The sequence below is a fragment of the Scyliorhinus torazame genome, chromosome 9 (genome assembly GCF_047496885.1).
Source record: "Scyliorhinus torazame isolate Kashiwa2021f chromosome 9, sScyTor2.1, whole genome shotgun sequence".
NCBI lineage: Eukaryota > Metazoa > Chordata > Chondrichthyes > Carcharhiniformes > Scyliorhinidae > Scyliorhinus > Scyliorhinus torazame.
The window spans coordinates 54,280,955-54,300,934 of NC_092715.1; the positions used below are offsets into that span (position 1 = coordinate 54,280,955).

The 19,980-nt window shown below is 44.3% G+C and overlaps 2 protein-coding genes across 26 annotated transcripts in view; both read right to left on the reverse strand.

The window, feature by feature from the left end:
• LOC140429207 (sorbin and SH3 domain-containing protein 2-like) overlaps positions 1 to 19,980 on the reverse strand; it is a 1,121,994-nt gene that overhangs the window by 643,022 nt on the left and 458,992 nt on the right. The window lies entirely within an intron of this gene.
• The window catches only part of LOC140429208 (uncharacterized), a 298,619-nt gene that overhangs the window by 252,877 nt on the left and 25,762 nt on the right, over positions 1 to 19,980 (reverse strand). Inside the window, exons 5-6 of the mRNA XM_072515922.1 lie at positions 5,688 to 5,754; positions 3,650 to 3,697 (exon numbers count right to left, since the gene is read on the reverse strand). Of these exons, the coding sequence (XP_072372023.1) occupies positions 3,650 to 3,697; positions 5,688 to 5,754 (115 nt within the window). The remainder of the gene's footprint in view (positions 1 to 3,649; positions 3,698 to 5,687; positions 5,755 to 19,980) is intronic.

Genomic DNA, 19,980 nt, shown 5'->3' on the forward strand with positions numbered 1-19,980 from the left:
TCACTAGAAGTATGGTGTTTTATTCTATTTTCCGATGCGTCGCTGGAGAAATTGATGTGTAAGCGTGGGAGGGGTAATGAGAGAAATTCCTGTCCTGTATATATTATAACAATTTAATAATCATAGGGGAGTACAAAACCGGAGGATTGCTGAAACAAAATAAGCAACAGCCATTCTCTGGTTCATTCCCCAGGACAATGCCATGACCAATCAAAGTCAACCTGCCTGATTTGAATTTAAACAAAACTTGGCAGTTAATGGTCAGTCATCAGTTAACTGGTGCATTTCCCATGGCAACACTTCTTCTATCAATCAGTGTCCACTTGCCAGACAATGAACACTCTCTTCTCATGAGAGTATAAATTGTTGTTCCCTTTTCATTTGGTATTATTGCAAGTTGTCTTGATGAGTACATGATGAAAAGCTTTGACTTTGTCTTTTTTCGGCAATACTTAAATGTCAGACCCTTTTCTGTACCACTAACAGATCTGATTTTCCTAAAACCGCACCATTGTGCAAATAACTTCACTTCCAGGTTTTCAATAATTATCAGACATTATGGTCAAAATTCAACAAGTGAAGTGGTCTCCATTTATCCTTGACATAAATGGTTCCAGACTTTTACCTCAGCCTTAATAGTAACTATTTTCCCGATGAGCACTGGAAAGAAACTAAACTGATTTATTTAAAACAAACTGCACAGATGTGCCTTGGAACAGATATTTGTGTTGACATCTGTAACCCACTTTCCACCAGTGAAATGGACTGAAATGTACAACATGCAGTTCTAGGGACCAGGAAGGATCCAGATTTGTTCAGGGTCTGTGCTGTGTTGGTTGATCTCAGCTGACGTTCCAGTGAAGAGAATATCTTGCTTTCAGTCCCTGGGCTAGGAAATGGAGGGAGGAGAAAAGGGAGCTCGGGACCTGCTTTGGAAAGCTGGGCCAGTAGAAATTATACTTGGTAATTCGGCTCTCCAGTATCAAGTCGACGATCAGGACCCACTTGCCAGGCCTCTGTGAAGAATGGCTGTTCGGTTGAAGTGCTGGAAAGCTGCTACCTCTGTGCAGCAATACCCAAGGACGTGAGAAAGATTAAAAATGTATTTTGTTCCTGAGCAGAGAGCACCATTAGCAGGAAAGAGGACACCAGAGCTATGGCTTAATACTACTCCACGTGGTGTATTTACCCAGTTGGCTATTGGGAGAGCTCTACTGCAGTTTTGATGCTCCTCTACTCCGTCACAGTAATGCACATGGTCGTGAATCTCAGGACATTACTTTCTACTGTGTCAGAATGAGGTTTCCAGTTCCCACAACATCCTGCGCTCTCTGAGCGAGACTGAAAGACAGTGGGCGTGATTCTCCGCTCCCGCGCCGGTTGGAAGAATCGCCTGGATCGCCAAATTTTCCCGTGACGCCGGTCCGACGCCCTCTCGCGATTCACGGAAGCTGCCAGATCGGCACAATCGCCTTTTGCGCGGCGCAGTCCAGTGAATCGCCCGAGACAGCCAAAATGGCGATTCACCGGTACCCCCCGCGATTCTCAGTGCCGGATGGGCCGAGCGGCCTGCCCTAAACGGCGGGTTCCCCCCAGCGCCGTCCACACCTGGTCGATGCCAGCGGGAACAGCGCGGGAATGCTGGGGGGGGGCCTGCGGGGGCGGGGGGATCCTGCACCGGGGGGGGGCCTCAAATGCGGTCTGGCCCGCGATCGGTGCCCACCGATCGTCGGGCCGGACTCTCTGAAGACAGACCCCCTTTCTTCCGCAGCCCCGCAAGATCCATCTGACATCTTCTTGCGGGGCGGTCTCGGGGAGGACGGCAACCACGCATGCGCGGGTGACGCTAGTTATGCGGCGCCGGCCGTGTCATGTATGCGGCGCCGCCTTTACGTGGCACCAAGGCCTGGCGCGCATAAATGACGCGGCACCGCTCCTAGCCCATTTTCGGGCCCTGAATTGGTCGGGATAGGGGCCGTTTCGCGCCGTCGTGAACCTCGACGGCGTTCACGACGGCGCAAACACTCTATGTCTCCATTTCAGAGAATCGCGGCCAGTGATTACAGCTTTTGTGCTGTATGTGCACACCCACTGAGAAATTGGTTCAGACTGCTCAAACGCATTTCACACAAACCCCTTAAAGGCATCGCAAAGAGGCTCCCATCCCATCTGTCTGCACTGGATTTGAATGCGGGCCCTGGAGGTGAAAAGGCCACTGTGTGAAGCAACCGAGACATCCAATCTCACTGAATTCCCAATTTAGTGTAATTAGAACATGAAAGAAAAAGTCAAAGATGAAAGATATTTCAAAAATGAGCGGGTCACACACACAGTTAAAATATTGTTTGTTTTCCATGCTTTGGATGAGTAATGAAATGTAATACCTGAGGAAAAAAAGAAGTGTTGGCACATTGGGCAGGGTAGGTTTCTACCTGAGCAAGAAATAAGTTCTCTTAATAACCTCACGTCCATCTCCCAAATCTATTTGTGCAACAGTTGGGCGGAGCAAGCTTTTGAAGCGTTTTATCTGAACTTTCATCAAAATGAAGATCAAGCCCTTTGTAATGATAAGCAAGGGGTGCTGCACAATACATTGCTGATTGACTCATTGCTCCCTTCTGTGCATACACAGGATGAAACGGCATTTTGCCATTATGACATGATCCACTTCAAATACAGAGCACACACCCACAATCTCCCTGTCCCTGTCCAACTTTCTTATGAAAGATTAGTAGGTGAACAGCTGCTGTAAAACATACTGAATTCAATCTTTCCTAGTTTGTGAACAGTGACACAACTTCATGGATTCCAGTGTGCACATTCATAACCTGTCTGACTGACCTGCCTTCAGCGGTTTCTGCGTTTACATCAGATTAAGGGCATTTGCAGCTTTTACATTTCTATATTGTTACAGTTTTAGCTGCCTGCCTTTTCTTTTAAAATGTGTGGAGAAACACACATCGCCAAATTAAAGCACTTCATGCGAAAAATCTTCAACTAAATCAGTAGAATTTAGGTAGTGACCAGATTGTTATGGATAACTTGACCTGTGTTAATTGTGTATCAATTCGCATTTAATTATTTGCAGGTGGAAGGCATCAATTGGGGTTCCACTTGAGCAGATTTGAAGAGGCACTTTCTGAAATGAGGGTGGAAGTTGAGTTAGAAGATGCATGCTTGTTAAGCCTTACTCGGCAACCACACTCGACTGAGTAAAGATGAGCTCCAGTACTATCCATTACCAACTGGCTTTCTAGAATATAGCACCTTGGTTAGTGCAGCATTAATTCAACCTCTAAATTAGAAGATAACGGTTTTTTTATTTCTATATGAAATTAAGAAAGAAATCTGTAACTTTGGCTGTTATTGTATTACCGGAAACGTGAGTTACTGGGGCCCCTGAAGACATTGGATGGTACTAAGTTCAATCCTGAATGACACACCAGGTGAAAAAGGTGCAGTGATGGAAGAGGGTCATAGCCTGTGTGCAGTCAATGAGGTGGAGGTTACCAATGAGTGCTGTCTGGTGAAGACTGGGAAAGGGAATCAGTAATGTTACATTTCCACTCCTGTTGTGAATTTTGCAATGTAGCTCAATTGGGAAAACCAGTTTAATTTGAGATCCAAAAACAGAAGATAAAATTCTTACCAGGATAAACATATGCATATGTAGCATTGAATGCATCTGTATCATCATCTGTTAAAAAATAAAAAGGAATGTTGAAAGTGGTTACTGCCAGCTATCAATACTAATGGAATTGGACTAATTGTCTTGTGGGAGTATTTTTCATTTTGGTATATTGTCATTGCGGCTGACATCAAAGTGGACCCTTATTCAATTCATCCTAACTGGTTCAGACTGTATATGTCTAGATTTTCTTCACCAAAGTGGTAGAAATCCCTCTAATTCTCTAAACTGTTCGTGGATAGATCCACTCAACTCTAATTTAGACATTTTACATCCATATCAATTGCCCCCCCCCCCCCTTGGATGTGTACATGCCAGTCTGGCATTACACCCATCAAGGCTCACACTTTACTGGCCCGCAATGTCAGTTAGAAGCCAACAGTTCACTTGTTTTACAAAATGGAAAGAAAATTTCGAAGGCAGAATTTCGAGTGGGAACATAGAACATAGCAGACCTCCAACTAACCAGCATGGAAAAAGACAATACAATAAATTAAAAGCATCATTTGAAGCAAGATGTATGGTAGAGCTATCATGTCTCCCTTGTGCACAGGGATGGATAAAAAATCTGAGCCATTCTCCAAAAGGGTGTTTGACTGTCAAATGGCCTTAAAACCAATGTGTGTTCCCTGGGCAATCATCTGATAAATGTAGGAAGCACAGAGATCAGGATTCAAAATGCTTCACTTTGTTACAATTGTAATGTTAAGATGATTTCTGTAACAGTCACATGTCCAAAGAGGTCTCCATTCAGAGTTCCTAGCATTACATCAGAAGGATTTCCTCCAGACAACTTCCAAAACCCGAGATCAATTTCCGAAACAGGTTTGCAAGAAAAAGTACACCGTCCTGAAGGGGTGAGGTATCCAATATTCAGCCTATCACAGGAGAACAGCGACAAACCATGGCTGCTGGCTGTTAAATGTTCTGGAATTCTGCCAATCGCCAATGCTGCCTCATCCCACCTGTTGCTGGCAAACCTCAATCATCCTGATGTTCTCCAGACTTAACTGCTCCAATATTCAAGCCAGCGTTCCACCCTCTGCAAAATTCAACTGATTCAATACGCTGTTGCCACGTCCTCCTCTGCATTAAGTTGTGTTGTCCCCAATTCTTCTTGTTCATCCTTCCTGTCCTGGCTGACGTAGATTGGCCTCTGGTCTTTCCAAAACCTCGAATTTAACATTCTCATCCCTTTGTTTAACTCCCTCCATACCCAAGCCCTTGAAATGAAAAATGAAATGAAAATTGCTTATTGTCACAAGTAGGCTTCAAATGAAGTTACTGTGAAAAGCCCCTAGTGAAAATGAAAAATGAAAATGAAAATCGCTTATTGTCACAAGTAGGCTTCAATGAAGTTACTGTGAAAAGCCCCTAGTCGCCACATTCCGGCGCCTGTTTGGGGAGGCTGGTACCTTCCTATCTGCAACCCCCCCCCCCCCCCCCCCCATCTCTGCACAAGTTGCCATTGCTCTGACCTTTTAGGTATCTCCACCCTTCCTCTGTCCCACAATAACAGCAGTGTCTATTCAGCCTCGTAAGTATCTTGTTCTGTAATTCTCCCCCTAAACCATTCTTGCCTTGATGTGGAGATGCCGGCGTTGGACTGTCTTGCATCTTTGACTTTGTCGATATATATGTTTCTGGAACATACCTCTTCATTCACCTGAGGAAGGAGCAGTGCTCCGAAAGCTAGTGATTTGAAACAAACCTGTTGGACTTTAACCTGGCGTTGTAAGACTTCTTACCATTCTTTCCTTGTTCAACCTCTCTGACCAAGTTTTTAGTCACCCCACCGTGTTTACCTTTCTTGGGCTCAGCACCCATTTTTTTCCCTTATGCCCTGGTGCAGCACCTCAAGACACTTTTCTATATTGAGTTGGCGATATATAAATACAAGCTGCTACTGAGTAACATGGTATGTAAATGAGAACTCGGAGATTCACAGTTTGATTCAGAAATGCAAATTATTTAAATCAGTCATCAGTCTTGAACATACCTGGCTTATGCACCATGTGTATTTGCTTGAACATCGTCTTATACCAGTCTTTTGGTCGATCCACTGTCTAGATTACAAATGCAAGTTGAAGTTAGTCACTAAAGAGAAAAGTACATTTGTTCGCACTCTTTATTCTGATTCCAAAATGCAGGGATCATGATTTTTATTCTCCTAAAGTGGAAGGTAATAATTTTTTCCTCCAATTTTCTGACACTAAAATGGCAGCACTTGTAGATAATGGATATGCTGTTAGTGATTGTATGCAGCTGGTAATGTGCAGTGAGTAGTCAAGTTGAATGGCGGGCCGAATGGCCTTCTCCTGCTACTATTTTCTATGTATGCTTCTATATAACCTCTCAAGTTGATTTTTGGACTTTTCTTCAGAAGTGAAGGAAGGTAGAACCGTGTTGGGTTTTATGCTGTTGAAAGAGTGGAGGGGGAACGAAGAACAGAAGGAATAGGATTACGGGAAGGAGAGGTTAACAAAACAAAAGCCAAAGTGGTAATGGTTCTGGAAAAGAAACAAAGCATTTGTGCAGAGTGCGTGTGAATGGCAGAATGATGGACTGATCTGACCAAAAGCAAAACCATGAAAAACAAGATTCATATGGCCATTCTTTCCATATCCCATTCTTCATGCTTCACTAAATTTTATTATTTATATTTATTCAGAGGCTCAGGCAGGGCAAGATTACTCTGGTTGCTATCTATCACAGAATCGGAAGCACAGAAGTGTCACATTTGTTTTACCAAGTTTGCACAAATCACCTCGTGTAATCTTGGTCCCCTATTCAATTTCCAAACACTTGAATATTCCCCTTGTCAACAGGTCATTCCGATTAAAACAAGGTAATCTAGAGAATTCCACATTCCAACCATCCTTATTTCTCTAACCTCCCCTTTAATCGTTTGTGGTCATCCAACTTTTGTACCCTCCCCCAACAGTCTCATTGACCAGTGGAGCCTTACAACCACTTTCCATGATCTTGAAGGTCTGTGTTTGGTGATCTCTTAACCTCGTTATCCTTACAACCACTTTCCATGATCTTGAAGGTCTGTGTTTGGTGATCTCTTAACCTCGTTAACTCGGTTGAAAAGACGTAGGGTGGGATTCTCCGGTCCGCCAGCCACGTTCCCCGCCGCGGAGCGCCCCCGCCACCAGTGAGATTCTCCGTTCCAATGGCGTTTCCCATTGTGGGTGCGCTGCCAGCGGACCAGAGAATCCGGCTGACGGAGAATTCCGTTGCCAATTTCTTCACAGAATTGTTATTGGATTGGACTGGATTTGGATTGGATTTTGTTTATTGTCACGTGTACCGAGGTACAGTGAAAAGTATTTTTCTGCAAGCAGCTCAACAGATCATTAAGTACATGAAAAGAAAAGAAAAAGAAAATACATAACAGGGCAAAAGAAAAGAAAAGAAAATACATAATAGGGCCATTCGGCCTAACATTTGCACCAACTCTCCAAATGAGCATTATGACCCAGTGTCTTTCCCCTGCCTTTTCCCCGTACCCCTGCACATTGTTTCTATCATGAATGCCTCGATTGAACCTGCCTCCACCACACTTCCAGGCCGTGCATTCCAGACCTGAACCACTCGTTGTGCAAAAAGGTGTTTTCTCACATCATGGCCTGGATTCGCTGCTCCTCCACAGCTGCATGGACCTCAGCGGTGCGCCTTTCGCTGGCAGCGGGATTCTCTTTTTTAAAAATAAATTTAGAGTACAAAATTATTTATTTTTTTCCAATTAAGGGGCAATTTAGCGTGGCCAATCCACCTAACCTGCACATCTTTGGTTGTGGGGGGGGAAATCCACGCAGACATGGAGAGAATGTGCAAACTCCACACGGACAGTGACCCAGGGCCGGGATTCGAACCCAGGTCCTCAGCGCCGCAGTCCCAGTGCTATCCACTGCGCCACATGCCGCCCTGGGGGATTCTCTTTTCCCGTTAATTGTTAATGGTTTTTCCCACCGAAGCCACCCCACGCCGTCGGGAAACCTGTGGGTGGGGGTGCTCTGTCAGTGGGAAAAGAGAATCCCAACCACCAGAGAATTCCGGCCCACATTTACAAATCACTTAAATCTGTGTCCTCATGATCTCAATTATTTTATGAGGGGGAACATTTTCTCCCTATCTACTCTGTCCAGCCCCGTTAGTGCTATTTTCTAGCAAGAGCAGGAATAGGAGGATAGACCAGCTGGGTCTGTAATTGGGGAGATGGTGTAGGAGGAAGGGATTTGGATTCCTGAGGCATTCTGGTGAAGATGGGACCTATACAAGCTGGACGGGTTGCACCTCAGTTGGATTATGACTAATATCCTCGCAGGGGTATTTGCTCGTGCTGTTTGTGAGGGTTTGAACCGAGTGGCAGGGGGATGGGAACCTGAGTGGGGAGACATGAGAGAAAAACAAATATATAATTTTTTAAAAAATTATTATTATTATTTTTTAAAAAGGTTTAGAGTACCCAGTTCATTTTTTCCAATTAAGGGCCAATTTAGTGTGGCTGGTCCACCTATCCTGCACATCTTTGGGTTGTGGGGGCGAAACCCTCGCAAACACTGGGAGAATGTGCAAACTCCACACAGACAGTGACCCGGGGCCGGGATCAAACCTCGGACCTTGGCACCGTGAGGCAGCAATGCTAACCACTGCGCCACCGTGCTGCCCCCCAAATATAGAAATTTAAGACAGCAAAGAAAACAATAGTTGAAGGTAGTGGAAACCAGCACTAGTAGCAAATAGGGCCATGGTACCAAAACCTGTGTGTAAAAATGTGAGAAATACAACTAAAAGCACTGTATCTGAATGCAAGGAGCATTTGCAATAAACTAAACAAATTAGCAATGCAAATAGATATATATGGTTTTGATAAGAGTGCGATTACAGAGGCATGGCTGCAGGGTGACCAAGACTGGGAACTGAATATCCAAGGGTTCTCGATATTTAGGAAGGACAGGCAAAAAGGAAAAGGAAGTGGGGTGGCGTTGTTAGTTAAGGATGAAATCGGTCCAATAGTTCGAGAGGATATTGTCACAGAAAATCTAAGTGTAGAATTAGTCCGGGTGGAGCTAAGAAGCAACAAGCAGTAGAAACTATTAGTGGGAGTTGGCTATAGGCCTCCAAACAGTCGTGGTAAGGTAGGGGATGGCATTAAACAAGAAATTAGAGATGCATGTAACAAGGGTGAAACAGTAATCATAGATTACTTTAATATACATATAGATTGGACAAATCAAATTAGCAACAATATTGTGGTGGATCAATCCTGGAGTATCTATCTGCAAAGTGTTTTTCTTGGACAGTATGACGAGGAACCAACTAGCGAACATGCGATCTAGATTTGATATTACTCCATGATAAAGGGTCAATTAATAATCTTGTTGTCTGGGGTCCTTTAGGGAACAGTGACCATAACATGATAGAATTCCTCATTAGGATGGATCGTGAAGAAGTCTGATCTGAAACTAGGGTCTTAAATCTAAACAAAATAAACTACGAGGGATGAGGCATGAGTTGGCCAAGCTAGATAGGGGAACTTCATTAAAAGGCATGATGGTGGATAGGCAATGGCTAATATTTAAGGAACAGATACATATGCATTGCAAGTCATACATCCTTTCTGGCACAAAACTCAAAACGAAAATCAGCCTAACCATGGCTTATAAAAGAACTTCAGGATAGCATTAGATCCAAAGAGGAGTTCTATAAAGTTGCTAGAAAATGTACCAAGCCTGAGAATTGGGAGCAGTTCAGAATTCAGCAAAGGAGGACAAAGAAATTGATTAAGAGGGGAAAATAGAACATAAGAGTAAGCTTGCAAGTAACATACAAGTGGACTGTAAAATTTCTAAAAGTATATAAAAAGAGAAAGTTTAGTGAAGTCAGAAACAGGATAATTTACAATAGAGAACAAGGAAATGGAAGAGCAATTGAACAACTAGCTCAGTTCTGTCTTCACAGAGGAAGACATAATAAATTACCAGAAATTCTAAGGAATCAAGGGGTTAATGAGAAGGAATTAAAGGAAATTCGCATTACTAGAAAAATAGTGTTGGCGAAATTAATGGGGCTGAAAGCCGATAAATCCCCAGGGTCAAATAATCTAGATCCTAAAGGTACTAAAGAGGGTGGCCATGGAAATAGTGGATGCATTGGTTGTCATCTTTCAAAATTCTGGAACAGTCCTAGCATATTGGAGGGTGGCAAATGTAACCCCGCTATTTAAACAAAGGGATAGGGAGAAAATATAATTAGACGCTGGTTAGCGCAACATCACGTAAGGAAAACGCTGCAGCCTATTATAAAAAATGTGGTAAGACGCTTTGAAAATATTAGCGGGATTAGACAAGGTCAACATGGATTTATGAAAGGGAAATCATATTTGACAAACTTACTGGAGCTTTTTGAGGACATAACTAGTAGAATAGTTAAGGGTGAACCAGTGGATATGGTGCGTTTGGATTTGGAGAAAGCTTTTGATAAAGTCTGACATAAGAGGTTAGTGTGCAAAATTAAAACACATGGGATAGAGGGTAATATATTGGCATGGTATACGAGTCCTTCCTGTTTATTTCCTTTGTTCCCCTTTCTTATATTTTATTATTTTGGTCTGTGGACCCATAATCGGAATCTGCCTTTAAGCAGAAGAGTGCTTGCTAAGCCAGCGTGTTCCTAGGTTTTGTATTTTGGAGAGAAACCAGACTCATCGGCTCCAAATGAATCTTAGGAACTGGTTTTGGAGGAAGTCTGTTCGATTGGCTAATTGGCAGGTTGGCTAGGGACAGTGTCCTGCCTGACAAAAGTCAGTGATTGGTTCCTGCCAGGTGGTTTTTTGGAGAGAACCTGCCAGAGGCCTCTAGACCCTCGAAGGAAGAGGAGTTGTGTTTTCACCCTCTCTCTGCTGCCGGTTGCCTGCTGTCCCTTTGAGTCTGCAGTGAAGATCATTACAAGTTGAAGGAAAAGAAAGTACCTAACTGAAGGCCTAACCTTGAGAAAGAAACTAACTATGGAGGACATCCATCTGAATCAAAGATCGTTATTCTTTTATTTTATTATTATTTATCTTCCCTTTTCACTACCTTTCCCTTCTGTGTTCTTCTCTGTGTGTGGCTGTGTATATAGAGGGTGGAGTCGGGTTGGAACTGAGGGGTGTTGGGAATCAGATCATAGATAGCCAGTTGTATTTTTTGCCTATTTAATTATAATTACTGTTAATAATAAAAGATTATTTGTGATTAAATTTACAAACCGGGTGACTAGTCAATTTAACTCAAGCACAGCCATGGGTATGAATATAAAATCTAATTTCACCTGTGTTGCCCTCCAACTGAAGTGGGGCTAGAATTGACCACATATTTTCCCAGAGTATCCAGCAGATTGGAAATGGAGAGTAGGAATAAATAGGTATTTTTTTCGACGCGGAAAGTGGTGGGGACCCGCAGAGATCAGTGATTAAGCCCCAGCTATTCACAATGATTTGGATGAAGGAACCAAACGTAATATTTCCAAGTTTGCAGATGACACAAAACTTGGTGGGAATGTGAATTTCAAGGTGATTTAGACAAGTTGAGTGAGAGGGCAAATAGGTGGCAGATGCAGTATAATATGGATAAATGTGAAGTTATCCACTTTGGAAGGAGAAACAGAATGGAGTATTAATTAAATGGTGATAGATTGGGAAATGTTGAAGTACAAAGGGACCTGGGTGTCCTAGTACACCAGTGACTGAAAGCAAACATGTAGGTACAGCAAACAGGTAGGAAGGCAAATGGTATGTTGGCCTTCATTACAAGAAGATCCGAGGACGGCGGCATGGATGTCTTACTGCAGCTGTACAGGGCCTTGGTGAGATCACACCCGGAGTATTGGGTACAGTTTTGGTCTTATCTAAGAAAGGATATACTTGTCATAGAGGGAGTCAGGAAAGGTTCACCAGACTGATTCCTGGGTTGACAGGGTTGTTATATGAGGAGAGATTAGGTCAACTGCGCCTGTATTTGCTGGAATTCAGATGATTGAGAGGGGGATTGACAGGGCTGGACAGAATGGATGCAGGGATGTCGTTTCCTCTGGCTGGGGGCTCGGGAACAAGGGGTCATAGCCTCAGGATACGGGGTAGGCCATTTAGGATCCTTAACTCAGAGGATAGTGAACCTGCGGCATTCTCTGCTACAGAACGCTGTGGACACCACATCAGTGAATACGTTTAAAAAGGAAATAGATTTCTAGACTTGTGACCACCTAAAATGGCGTCTAGCAAGGTAAGCTGGGAAAAGTGGTCAGGTTTTTTGGACAAGCTGCAGGCTGCAGAGCAGATCAAACAAAGTTGCAGACTTCAAAAGACTTTGCAGGTTGTTGCAAACAACATAGGCAAAAGGCCACCTCCAGGCCATCCCAGATGGGACAATAGAACTGGCCTGTCAATCACACTTATTTACCAGACACAGCAGCACCTAAATTCCTTACTTGGAAGGACCTACCTGCCCCCAACACTTGCAGGCATGGCCACTGAGGGCCCACCCCAAAATTGATGTGGTGACCCCATCAATTGATCGATCAGGCTGATCGAGCCCTGGTCAATTCATTGACAAATGACCTAGAGACCTCCCACCAAAGGGCACCAAATCCAAGCAGGATAAAAGTTACCGCACAGCCCTCATTCTTTCTCTTGAGCAGCAGCCATCACAAGCAGTGACTTCCATTGGCCGACGAAGGAGAACATCCACGCTACCAACAGAAGGAAGACCAGAGCCAGAAGAGAACCAATTGATAACCAACTAACAGAGACTACAGACCAGAACTACAGATAACAGGCCTGTATCTGCCTAGCACTTGTTGGTCACTGCCAAGTTAAAGATCTTGGATCTATTGGTGTATAGTGTAACGTATGATTAGGAGTGTGTGATTGAATAACCATACCCATTGTGTGCGTGTGAATAAATAGTGTTCTGTTTTATAAAGTGAGTCTCATAGTCATTTGTCCACAGTTTATGGGTTAAGACACACTGTGGTTTAGCCAGGTACAACAGACTCTAAAAGTATCAAGAGGTTTGGGAAGAGCTCGGAGTATGGCGGTGCAGGCTCAAAGGGCCGAATGGCCTATTCCTGTTCCTATTTTCTATGCTTCCATGATTATGAATACCTCCATCAAATCTCCTCTTCACCTTTCTTTACTTCAAGCAGAAGAGTTCCAACCTCTCCACACCCTCCACTATCCTCGTAATTCAACTTTCTCATGCCTGGAAAAAATCCTTGAAAAAATCTCTTCTGTACTCTCGCCAATGCGTTCACATCCTTCCTGTGGTGTGGCACCCAGAATTGTGCACAATACTCCAACAGAGGCTTAACTAGTGTCTTGTATAAACTCTGAATAACCTCTTGTACTCTATGCCCCGTTAATAAAGCCCAGAATACTATATGCTTCATTAACTGCTCACTCCACCTGTCCTGCCATTACCAATGATCTGTGTACATATACACCCAGGTCTCTCTGCCCCAGCACACCCTTAAGAATTTTACTCCTTATTTTATATTGTTTCTCCATGTTCAACCTGCCAAGATGCATCATCTCACACTTCTCCCCATTGAACTTCATCTGCCACCTATCGGCCCACTCCTCCAACTTGTCTATGTCCTTTTGAAGTTCGACACTGTTCACTCACAGTTTACAATGCTTCCAAATTTCGTGTCATCCACAAACTTCGAAATTGCCCCTGCACACCAAGATCTAGATCATTAATATATATCAGGAAAATAAAGGGCTTTCCCTGGGGAACCATTATAAACCTTCCGCCAGCCCTAAAAATATCCACTGACCGTTATTCTCTGCTTCCTATTACTCAGCCAATTTTGTATCCATGTTGTTACTGTTCCTTTTATTCCATGGGCTATAATTTTTCTTACAAGTCTGTTGTGTGGCACTGCATTGAATGCCTTTTGAAAGTCCACATACACCACACCAACAACATTACCCTCATCGATCCTTTCTGTTACCTCCTCAAGAAAACTCCAGCAAATTTGTTCAACCTGATTTCCCCTTTAGACATCCATGCTGGCTCAACTTATTCAACCCACATTTTTCCATGTGCCAACTAATTCTATTCCGAATAATTGGGCAAGACTGTCCTTTTGGGAGAATATGGGCCGGTTTCTCTGTTCCGGCACCATTGGGATTCTCCGTTTCACCGGCTGGTCAATGGAGTTTCCCATTGTGGGGCCACCCCACACCGTCGGGAAACCCCGGGTTGCCGGCAAAACAGTGAATTCAGCCCTATGTCCTCCCACCGGAGCTGAGTTGCAATGGGAGTGCAGATCAGGAAGCGATTCCCAATCCCATGCCATGCAAATGTGTGCATGCCAAGGGTTGTGAGAGATTCCCGAAGGACTACCACTATCGAGCCACCATTTTGAGTGGGTGGCCCGATAGTGACATCCAGCGGCTGGCCACCTTCTCCCCCCGCATCACAATTCATTCTTCCCCTCCTGGATTATCTGGGTTATACCCCCTTCCCCCAAGTACAGGGGTGACCTCATCCAACGCCCCCTGGCAGAGCCCCCCTAAATAAGGAGACACCCCCCTGAGGTCCTCCACATAAAGAGGCGCTCCAGAGACCCCTTAAATAAGAGACTACTCAGAGACTCCATGCTAAAGAGGGCCCCCAGGGACCCACCCAGAGACCTCTTAAGTAAAGCCCTCTCCCCCTCCCCCAGGACCTCCTAAATAAAGGGACGCCTATAGAGCCTCAGAAAAGAGACCCCTGCCAGGAAGCTCCTCAGATAAGAGACCCTGGAAGCTAGAGAGCAGTCCTGACAGAGACAATGAAAAGAAAACTTGTAACACTCCCCTGGGCAATACACTTCCTGGTTCAGAGACAGGAAGCACCATGTGTCAATCCTTGGAAACAGAAACCAGGCAGCTGTGTTTAAACCACTCAGATCTTTGAGCTGCAAGCCATTCAATCATTTCCCTTACTAGGCTGTGATTGACAGTTTCCACAAACACACACCTGTCAACCTTGCTTCATTCATCTTCCTTCACCATTGAGTAACTCTAAAGTGCTCCAACCACAATGTTTATAAACATCAACCACTTCAAAGAGAGTTATGTGCTGTCAATTTCAAGCTGACCACAGCACTCAAGCATGAATGGGGTGGGGGGGGGGGGGTGATTATAAAGTGCTCAACTCTCTTTGAAGAGATTGACAGCTTCTGGACCACTTAAAACAGAATTAACATAATTGCACCCGTTTGCTCCTTGGCTCGAGCCAAACAGAAACTGTCCTTGAATCCTCGGGGACATTTTCTTTCTCCAGCACTGCAATGCTCTCATTAAACAAATACCACCACCCCTCCTCCTTTTATTTATTTCCTTTCTGTACACTTTATACCCAGGAGTATTTAACACCCAGTTCTGCCCTTCCTTGAGCCCGGAGTCTGTGTTCACCACAACATCATGTTTCCACACGGCAATTTGCCCCTGTAACTCCCCAATTTTATTTACCATACTCGGTGCATTCACATACATGCACAGTAATCCTGATTTAGTCATCATTACTTTCTCTCTTACTCTGTCTCGACTTAGTAACTTACTATTCCCTATGCTAATATTTCTGGTATTCCACTCCAATATTATCTCTTCCTTCCACCAGCCCTGCCGAGTTCCAAGTCCTCACAGAATCCCCCGCAAATAATTCAGTCCCAGCTCTGTTCAGGTGCCATCTGCCCCAGAGCTAGTCCAAATATCCCAAGAATCTAAAGCCCTTCCTCTTGGCACCATCTTTCCAGTCACACATTCATCTGCCTTATCCACTTGTTCCTGTACTCAGTTGCATTTGGCACTGGGAGTAATCTAGAGTCCACAGACTCTTCACCAAAACTGAAAGGAGGGAGACGAAGGGTGCAATTTAACGGAAATTAAACAGAGGCCAACACTGAGCGCATTTAGCCGGGTGCTTCCCAATGCTTGCAGCGCCGAGAAAAACCCAGCTATAAAATGGGACTCTGCTTCATTCCAGGGCCTCGGCGAGGAATACCCTGCCGAGGCCGCACTCAGTCCCATTTCGTACACTAATAAGCTCTGCTCGGCAGTGCATGAAGAAATCAGAGTGCCATTTTAAAATGGCTCTCTGATCTCTAGACCCCCACTCCACCGCGGCCTCTGGACACCTCTAATACCCCAACTCACCTTTAGGGGGTGGTCATTGAGCCCCCCGCACCCCACCTCATAAGGGCAGGGCACCCTTGGGTCCAATTCCCAGCATGGGCAAAAGGTTCCCTGGGCACCTTTGCATTGCCAGCCTGGAACCCTGGCAGTGCCGCGATGCACCCGGCAGTGCCACCTAGGCACACTGGCAGTGCCAGGGTGGCACTGCCAGTGTTCATGAGTGGCATTAAGGGTGCCAGAGGACCACCCTGCCCAGATCCCAATCACCAACAGGCCTCTGATTGCTTGGGAGACCCCCCGACCAAAGTGCCACTACGAATCACCCCTGTTTTTCGAGACCAGTGCTCACCGGCACTTCTTCGGGGTCTCCGAGATGCGGTGGTTAGATCCCGCACCTTGGGTAACTCCGGCAAGTGCACATTAAAGTGAGTCTTACTCCACACTTTAATAGGCAAATTTAGGACCTGTCTATCATGGGTGGGATCCAGATCGTGAAGTCTTGCAAGAGGCATAACGAGCTGGGTAAATCTCGCAAGATTTACAGGCCTCATCACGACCCCAGCCGTTAGACCATGTCCGAAGTGTGAATGGACTCACACATTAACTCCGTTTTCTCTCCTGATCGAAGCTGGAAGACCTGCTGAGTTTTTACAGAGGCCTCTGATCTTATGTTGTGTCTTCTCCAGAATTTAGAAGGTTAACGGGTGATTTGATCAAAGTGTTCATGATATGAAGACAAACTGTAATCTCCCCTATTTCACTAGTTAGGGCGTCTAAAACTATGGACTTGTTGTCGAAATTAAAGCCACACCATTCAGGTGTGAAATTAGGAAGCATTTCTTCATGTAAAGGGTGGTAGAAGTGTGGAACGCTCTTCTGCAAATGGCAATTGATGCGAGATCAATTGTTAATTTTAAGACAGTGATTGACAGTTTTGTTAGATAAAACTATTGCAGGCTATGGGGCAAAGCCACGTTAACGGAATTAGGTCACAGATCAGCCAGGACTTCATTGAATAACAGAACTGACTCGAGGAGCTACTTGGCCTATTTCTGTTCCTATAGAGCATCATAGAATTCTCTGAAGGGAGTGGGATCGACCTTTTAGAAATCCAGGCCAACTTAAAGCACCAGAAGCCTGTAGAACAGTAATTCAAAGTTCAAGCAACGAGAGGAAAACAGAAGGGAGGAAAACAAATGCTACTAAATATAAATTGCACTTAACTGCAAAAACAAATGCGTAATCTGCTTCTATTTACAAATTTAAGCCAGTAAGAAACCTACTGTTGCTGCACAGCATAAATATATGCGAAGGATTAGTATCATCGACACTGAGAGTTGGTGTCTGGAAACTATTCACCTTTCAATCTTTTGTTTTTGAAGTAACCCTGAGTTTGAAGTGATAAGAAATTCTGGCATAACAGACACAGGTTAACCACCAATTAATAATGAGGGTGAACTCTGTATGAACTGTACGTCCCCAGCTTCACAAAGAAATAGCAGACACAATTATTCAGGGTTGTAATAGATACAGATCAGTTCAATCCTGAGGCATAATTACACACATTAGAACAGGGAGTCAAGTTAACAATAGCTGTCAACACGGGAGTGCAGTCCAAATATGGAAGCCTTGTACATGCAACAGCCAAGGCTGCTGTGATGAACATTTTCTCTGCTCTAGGATCCAGTGGGATGAATTTGGTCAGTCACAATTTAGTTCCTTCTGCATCACTGAGGCACAACTGCCCCGAATTCAGTAGCACAAGGACCACAAGGTGACTGATATAGACTAGTTGCAACGGATGGAAACAGTTCCTGGTCCTACTATCAGTATCCCTAATCTTGATCAGCGCATCCTGTCGCAAACTGGGCAGAGTCAGGGTTAAAGGTCGGGATTCTATTCCGAGGACACGAGTGGAAATCCCACTCTCAGCTCAGTCATTTGAACCTGAGCCATTTAAAGGCCCCAAGTAGTTTTAACTGGAGCATTTCAAGGCAGAGATATCCTCTGCAAGAGCAGCCTCCTTCCAGGTACTCCGTTATACTCTTTAGGGTAAATCAGTAAAACCAAATTAACAAATTTTGTTCTGAGACAAATTAAGGGGACAGCCCCTTAAAAGGATACATAGAATTTTTTTACATAGAATTTACAGTGCAGAAGGAGGCCATTCGGCCCATCGCGTCTGCACCGGCTCTTGGAAAGAACACCCTACCCAAGTCCACACCTCCACCCTATCCCCAGTAACCCCACCCAACACTAAGGGCAATTTTGGACACTGAGGGCAATTTAACATGGCCAATCCACCTAACCTGCACATCTTTGGACTGTGGGAGGAAACCGGAGCACCCGGAGAAAACCCACGCAGACACGGGGAGAATGTGCAGACTCCGCACAGACAGTGGCCTAAGCCGGAATCGAACCTGGGACCCTGGAGCTGTGAAGCAATTGTGCTAACCACCATGCTACCGTGCTGCAACAAACAAAAACAAATCGCAATGGAAACTTAAAATGTCGAACTGTGACAAAGGGAGTCGACCAACAAATTAGGACAGTGGTTGCTGCTGAAACAATTGGTGTCCCAGACCTTTGTGCTGCCCCAGCTGAAACAGAAAAGAAGATAGCGTTGGTGAATCCAACGGGTTGAAATGGGCGAAATGTCAGGACAGAGGACGCCACTCCCAATTTCCATCACAGCAAGTTTCCAATTTCAACTGTGCTTCCTGGGGATTAGGCAATAGTGGCTGTGGTGATTGTCTCTTCAAGGGGAACACAGCAGAGTAAGGGTCACCTGGTCTGCGTGACCAATCGGGAGTCAGAATGTGAAGTCACCCCGGGGGAGGCGTTCTCCTAGGTGGAGCTATTTTAGCACCAACTGCAAACACGCTGGTGCTCTTCAGGATCACTAAATAAACCTTTTTGGTCACTGATGAAGACTCTGAAAGTTAATCATTACAGTGTGGAAAAGGGGAGAAGTTACTGTGTGTTTCTGAGTTGAGGGTCACAATTGATGGAGACAGGAGCAGAGATTTCTATTGGATTGCTCAGGGAAGGTGTAGAGAGTGAAAATTGGAAGAGGGAGAAATGAGTTACAAAAGTGAATTAAATGAGAAAGAACTGCAAGGATTAATAGCGATGATGTCTTATTGACATAGATAAGAAACCTTTATCCCCAATTACTGTTTCCTGCCGATTAGATAATTCTCTATCTATGCCAATATACCACCTCCAACACCATGGGCTCTTATCTTATGACTTTACCTTTTGTGAGGTACCTTGTCAAAGCCTTCTGGAAGTCCAAATACAACACATCTACTGGTTCCCCTCTATCCACTCTGACTTCCTCGAAAAACTCTAATCACTTAAATCAGCCTACTTGTGACACTAATAAAGATTATTATTATTACAGCATCTGCCATGTATATAACCACTCATTCAGCCTGTCCAAATCCCGCTGAAACATCTCTGCAGCCTCCTCACAGCTCACCCTCCCAACCAGTTTGTATCATCTGCAAATTTGGAGAGAATACATTTACTTCCCTCGTCCAAATCATTAATATATAACGTGAACAGTTGGGGTCCTAGCACATATCCCTGTGGTACCCCACTCGTCGCTGCCTGCCAATCAGAAAAAGATCCATTTATTCCAACCTTTTGCATCCTATTTGGTAACCAGCTTTCTATCCATCTCAAGACACCACCTGTAATCTCATGCGCTTTAACTTTGCATAGTACTATGTTGTGTGTGCCTTTACCCGACCTCTGGGGAGCTAGACTCAAAAGGTATTAAAGGCCTTATGAATAAATCCAGAACATGAAAGATTAATAGATGGAATTTTACAGAAGTTTTTTTCTGAGGTGGTAAAATGTTTTCAACTCAAACCTTTGGAAAAACGTTCCCACTTGTAATATCAGTAAATTACTATAATACTCGGAGGAAAGAAAATGTGGGTGAGGAAATAATTTAAAGTTTAATTTTTTCTAAAAGAACTAGGACAGGAGATAAAACGTTTTTCTCTAACAAATTACAACCAATTTAATCTTTGCAAAGAATGAAAACCACTGGTTCCAACTTCACAACAATACAAACCGAAAAGCAGAATATTGCAGCTGCTGGAAATTG